At 45.0% G+C, this 6,421-nt stretch overlaps 1 protein-coding gene and 1 long non-coding RNA gene across 2 annotated transcripts; both read left to right on the top strand.

Moving 5' to 3' along the window:
* The first annotated feature begins 1,799 nt into the window (after window positions 1-1,799).
* LOC105357782 lies at window positions 1,800-2,619 on the top strand. Its single transcript, XR_911600.3, has 2 exons — window positions 1,800-2,145; window positions 2,448-2,619. It is a non-coding gene; the product is annotated as an uncharacterized LOC105357782 (long non-coding RNA).
* Window positions 2,620-2,784: 165 nt separating this feature from the next.
* Window positions 2,785-6,347, top strand: LOC101161287 (nucleoside diphosphate kinase B). The gene is made up of 5 exons (XM_023957229.1): window positions 2,785-2,917; window positions 4,767-4,885; window positions 5,034-5,135; window positions 5,454-5,566; window positions 6,129-6,347. The coding sequence occupies exons 2-5, from the start codon at window positions 4,769-4,771 to the stop codon at window positions 6,244-6,246; spliced, it is 450 nt and encodes a 149-aa protein (XP_023812997.1). The 5' UTR covers window positions 2,785-2,917; window positions 4,767-4,768; the 3' UTR covers window positions 6,247-6,347.
* The last annotated feature ends 74 nt before the right edge of the window (window positions 6,348-6,421 follow it).

The raw sequence follows: 6,421 nt of genomic DNA, 5'->3' as shown, positions 1-6,421 counted from the left end.
CTCGTCCGCCCTGACGAAGTTCCCTTTAGGACGGCAGGCGAAGCTTCACCACTAGAGAGCGATACCATCATGGCATCATCAGCATAAAGCTAACAGGAAGTGTTAGACTCAGAGATGACGGCTCACATGGAGATGAAAACTCGTTACTACGAAAGCTACGTTTAAAAAATAAACCCGCCAATATCACGGTCACTAACAAAATAAATGAATTATCAACCAGTTTTTAGTCCTTTATTCTTGTTATTTTTTCGGTTTGGATCGCTTTCTTCACCAAAAGCAGATTATTTGTTACGTGGTGCGGTGCGTTGTCATGGTGACGCTAAACGCGTCATGCTAAACAGGATGCTAAACATCATGCTAAACATGATGCTAAACATCATGCTAAAGCGATGCAAAACACAATGCTATACGCCACGCTAAAACCGATGCTAAACATCATGCTAAAAGTGATGCAAAACATGCTAAAAGCGATGCTAAACACGATGCTAAAAATGATGCTAAACCCGATCCTAAACATCATGCTAAAAGCAATGCTAAACATGCAAGACGCGATGCTAAACACAATGTTATACGCCATGCTAAACATCATGCTAAAGCAAAAACAAACACGATGCTACACATCATGCTAAAAGCGATGCTAAACATGATGCTAAAGCAAAAACAAACACGATGCTACACATCATGCTAAAAGCGATGCTAAACATGATGCTAAACACAATGCTATACGCCACGCTAAAACCGATGCTAAACATCATGCTAAAAGTGATGCAAAACATGCTAAAAGCGATGCTAAACACAATGCTAAAAATTATGCTAAACCCAATCCTAAACATCATGCTAAAAGCAATGCTAAACATGCTAGACGCGATGCTAAACACAATGTTATACGCCATGCTAAACATCATGCTAAAGCAAAAACAAACACGATGCTACACATCATGCTAAAAGCGATGCTAAACATGATGCTAAACACAATGCTATACGCCATGCTAAAACCGATGCTAAACATTATGTTAAAAGCGATGCTAAACATGATGCTAAAGCAAAAACAAACACGATGCTACACATCATGCTAAAAGCGATGCTAAACATGATGCTAAACACAATGCTATACGCCATGCTAAAACCGATGCTAAACATTATGTTAAAAGCGATGCTAAATGCAATGCTTAACACGGTGTTAAAAGCGATGCTAAACATGATGTGCTAAATGCTACATCAGCTAAAAAGAAGCCAAACCACTAAAACAAAAACCTAAAATGACAAATAATGAAGTGAAAAATAAAAACCACTTAAGAACAAAAGAGTAGCGGATGATGAAGATCTGTGAGGTCAGATGGTGAGTTTTTTGCAACATTAGGGGAACTGTGTCGGCCATGTTTGTTCTTCATGTCTGGAGCTACTGAAGAAAAATGTATTTTCATCCTCCTCAAGTGACCGTGATGTTCAGCAGCAGAGACGACTTCCTGCAGGGGATGACAGACATGGGCGGGAACAGGTCTTTGACCTCCACTGTGCATCAGGACCTGAGGAACTCAGCTGAGTCTTCTGCAGAGGTTGATGAATTTCAGTCCTTTGTGGTTCTCCGTGGCGCTGATCCATTCCAGCATTTCTCCTTCATTGGTTCCTGAGCAGAAGCTTCAAAGATGCTCTCAGCTGGTGACAGCTGAGGTCACTGGGGTTCACACACAATGAGGAGCAGGCAGCCGAGCGCCGACGAAACAGGATCAGGCCGAGGACGGACATCAGCTGATTGTGCCCCACCGTTTCCATCCCTGATAAGGAGCTGGTTTATATTTAGGGTCAAATGTGGGGGAAGGGTGAAGGTGGGGGCTGCTGCTTTTGGTCTGTTATATATTTAACAGGTGAGGCAGAGGGACCCGCCCCCACGGTTCATCCCTCCTGGTGACCTTGCAGGGACAGGCGGCTGGTCCAGGAGAACGAAGTTGATCCCGCTGCAGCATCAGCAAATGTTTCTGCAGCGATGGCGTCCAGAGCTGCGGTTCTGTTGGACCTGACAGATCTGTGGATCGGTCCGCCTCGAAACAGGAATCCCTTTAACGTCTATTTTGATCCAGTGTGTTGGACTCAAAGCATCATTGTCCTGAAGTGGTGCATGTTGGTTAGAAAAGGGGGCGGGAACAGGTAGGTTTTCATGTTTTCCAGTGTTTTTAGGATCAGGTAGGAAGACCCGCCCCTCTGCCAGCAGCACGACCCCGCCCCTTTGCATACATTTTCCCAAAGTTCATAAAATTACAATTTTTTGTTTGCTACATTCTCGAGGCTTCAGAGATCAAATCAGATCAGAGATCAGATCAGAGATTAGAGACCAGGTCAGAGGAACAGATCTTTAAAAGGTTTAGGGAGAACAGATTTTCCTCCAACCTGCAGGAAACTTTGATGCAAACATTGAAAATAAAACCATCCGTTTGTTTTTTGTTCTCCAGAGAAAGAAAAGAAAACCTGGAAATCTGAAGCAAGGTGGGAACCGCACCAGCAGCCCTCTGCTGTCCACAGCTGTCTCAAAGTTTTCTATCATCTTAACTCTATTTTGAAAATGTCTGTCCAAGAGTAACACTAACAATTTTCAAATTAAAAGCACTCTTTGAAAGCATTCCCTCCAAAAATACTTTGATTTCTTCTGGAGTTTGACTGGAAACAACCATTTTTTCTGAGGTGTGTGTGTCTGTGTGTGTGTCTGTGTGTGTGTGTGTGGGGGGGGGGGTAACATAATCTTCTATTGGGGGGGGGGGCAGCTTTGAAAATGTTTGGACAGATTTACATCTTCAACTGAGCTCACATCCCCTCCCCCCGAGGTCCAGCCTTTAAATAGACCCCCCCTTCGACTCTAGGGCCTCGGTGTCGCATCCCGCCGGAAAATCCTCTTCACAAGTTCTCCTCCGACCCGAAGCCAAAGGTAGATACCCGACGCCGTGCTGTGCGCTCCCGTGCTGGTTCAGAAAGCAGATCCAGACTTTCTCCCAGCAGCAGAACCCTGCTCATATGGGGTGGGGGGGGGGCGCTGTAGGTGTTTGTCCTTGCAACTGCTGTTTCTGGCATCAGAACCTGAACAGAACTTTGTCTGGGAGCCTGACTAGGTCCTGGAACAGGGTTCTGGATTGCTTCTGTTCTGTTGTTTGGGGCTGCCCCCGTTTCTCACCCGATCTCCGGTTGTTCCTGCGCACCGACTGTCCGTCTGGTAGTGTCAGAACTGTGTTCTGCTTCGCAGAAGCAGAATGTTTCCTGTTTGGGTCTCTTTACTTCCTGATGAGAAGGTCTTGGTTTGGTGAATCTGTCAGAACTCCACAGGAAGTGGATCAAAAACAGAAAAACATCGCCTCACATCTCATTTTATTTACTTACAGCTGCTGAACATTAAAGTTCAGAAAATGGATTTCTCAGAAATTCCAATTCTCTTCAGCTTATTAACAGGTTTGTTTGATTAATAAGGTGAACTTTAATGTAGGTTATTTTGGTTTAGGAATCATTAATCATTATTTGTCCTTTGTGTGTTTTAGAAGGTTTGAATTAATGGAAGTAAAACAAGAAAATATAAATAAATTAAACAATTGTCATTTTTTCAGTTGTAAACTATTTCAAAAAGAATCAAACTTCTAAGTAAAAAACTTTTTGACAGAAAATGAAATATCTTAAAGCAAAGAGAACTTTAGAACCTTTAGGCTCAAATCTGGTTTGTTCTCATTGGAGGAAGAAAAAAATATTATTCTGTGAAAAAAGCATTTGATCTTTTGATTTTTAATGTTTCTGTTCTGAAAATGGTTCCATTTACTTCGTCTGTTAGATGCCAAAAAATGGCATCAATGTCCGGTTTGTTGCCATGGCAACACCTCCTGCATGCTCACACTGGGGGTGTCTGGTTTGTTGTGGTCAGCTGCCGCCGCTCCACGCCATCAGATTCCAGCCTAAAATTAGCAGCAGAGCTGGACAGCTGGGGGTGGGAGGTGGGGGTGGATCGAGTTTCTGATGAGAAGATACCAGGCATGGCATGCCATGGCATGCCATGGCATGGCATGGCATGCCATGCCATGCCATGCCATGGCATGGCATGGCATGGCATGCCATGCCATGCCATGCCATGCCATGCCATGCCATGGCATGGCATGGCATGGCATGGCATGGCATGGCATGGCATGGCAGCAGGAAGGATGGAGGACATTCAGGTTTCTGAACTGGATTAGAGTCTGAACCGGACTCGTTCCAAGAGCAGAAACCAGGACCAGAAGGCCCGTTCCAGCACATTTTCTCACAGGCCGGGGGGGGGGGGGGGGGGGACACGCCTACTGCAAAATGTCCTGCATTCTTAACTGAAGCGCCAAACAAATAAACAGAGAAAAACTTTCCAGCAAATCAACAAACTCAAAGTGTAAAAGCTGAGATGCATGTAGAGAGTCCAGAGGTGAAGCTCAGCCTGGAGGTTAGAACTGAAACTACGTTTGTTTATCTGAAAACCTTTGCATTCTGCACAAATGAGGAGAACTAAATGAAGCAGGAAATAAACAAATGTTTTCTAAATAAAACTAGAAACATTTACAGGAACTGAAAAGACTTTTTAGAGCTTGACAAGTAAAAGGTCCACAGATTCACATCTGAAAGCAGCTGGGGGGGGGGCTGAATCTGGTGGATCAAACGCCTCTGGTCTGACCTGAAATCCGGCTTCAGTACTGAGTTCCTCTGCAGGCCGGATTTGGGTTTTCAGCTCAGACCTGCAGACGCCGTGACGGGATCTGAACCTGTGACCTCTGCAGACATGGAGCGTACCTTCATCGCTGTGAAGCCCGACGGCGTCCAGAGAGGACTGTGTGGCGAGATCATCAAGCGTCTGGAGCAGAGAGGCTTCCACCTGGTCGCCGCTAAATTCCTGCAGGTAACCGGGGGGGAGGGGACATGTGGCATCATTTTTCTCTCTTTTATTCTCCAAACTGAAATAAAAATGAAAAGTCATCTGTAGATCTGTGAATCCATCCAAACTGAGGGAAAGCTGCAGATTTTTGGCTTCGTCTGCTTCCCCTCAGGCCTCTGAGGATCACATGAAGCAGCACTACCTGGACCTGAAGGACATGCCCTTCTATGGCGGACTCTGCAAATACATGTCCTCTGGACCCGTCTTTGCCATGGTAACTCCCACAATGCACTGCTCACGAGGTCCTGCCAGAGACAGATGCATCCGATGCTCACCTCAAACTGAACCTGGCTTAAAAGCCGAACCTTTCAGAGGAGCAGCTGTCAGATCCTGAGGACAGGCGGTTCTCCAGACTCTGCTCTGATGCTCAAAGACACAAGTCAGGAGGTTTCAACCTGAAAGTCAAAGCAGAGTGTGCAGAACGTCCCTCCTGACCTGCATGCAGACGCACATCACTGGTGGTCCAGAAAGACCGCTTTCCGACCGGCTTCCTGGTTCTTCTTCAGACATGACGGAGGTCTGTTTGTTTCAGGTTTGGGAGGGTCAGAACATCGTGAAGCTGGTCAGGATGATGCTGGGAGAGACCAACCCGGCCGACTCCAAGCCCGGCAGCATCCGCGGCGACCTGTGCATCAACATCGGCAGGTGAGGAACCGACGCCTTTCCACCAGAGCCACGACTCCAGAACTTACATGGGGTTAAAAACCTGGGACCAAAACCAATGACATCACTAAACCAATGACATCACTAAACCAATGACATCACTAGAAACCGCCGAGAACAAGTGAAGCATGACCTGAAACTGAGACGTTTACAGAAAAATGATTTTACGTGTAGAGCATAAATAAAGATTTTTCATTTTTGAATCGTTTATTGGTTTCTGGAAAAAATTATTATTTTAATTATTTACTATTAATAAAGTTTTGAAAAGCAACTTTATTTACTGAGACGATAAGTTTGATCATCAATGAGAAACCTAAATGTAAATAAATCCAAAGTTTCATTTCTAAAATCATCGTAATTATTTTCCAAACAATCAGAAATTTTAGGAGGAAGTTCAAATGTTTCTACAAAGTAAATATTCATAGTAAAGTTTCATTTCAAAAACCTTTGAAATTGTTGAATCATCAGTCAAAAAAAATGACTGAAAATGCAAAATGGCGCTACTGGTTCCACGCCATCGCTGACTCCTCCCCTTCCCCCTCAGGAACATCATCCACGGCAGCGACACCCTGGAGAACGCCAAGAAGGAGGTTGGCCTGTGGTTCAAACCTGAGGAGTTTGTCAACTATACCTCCTGCTTCCAGCCCTACCTGTACGAGTAAAGAGCCAATCAGGGAGCTGAGACAGCTGGAGCCCCTCCCACCTGTTCTTCATCGATCAATCGGAGCAAACACTGATCAATAAAGTGTTCAAAACATCGGTTTCCTTCTTTCCCATCAGAATCTTTCTCTTTTTCTTCCTGACTTAAAGCCACGCCTCCATGAACACCAGCTCCCC

This window comes from Oryzias latipes, chromosome 8 (assembly GCF_002234675.1).
Source record: "Oryzias latipes chromosome 8, ASM223467v1".
Classification (NCBI taxonomy): Eukaryota; Metazoa; Chordata; class Actinopteri; order Beloniformes; family Adrianichthyidae; genus Oryzias; species Oryzias latipes.
The sequence above is the reverse complement of the archived record's forward strand: the minus strand, read 5'-3'. Positions and strand labels throughout refer to the sequence as shown.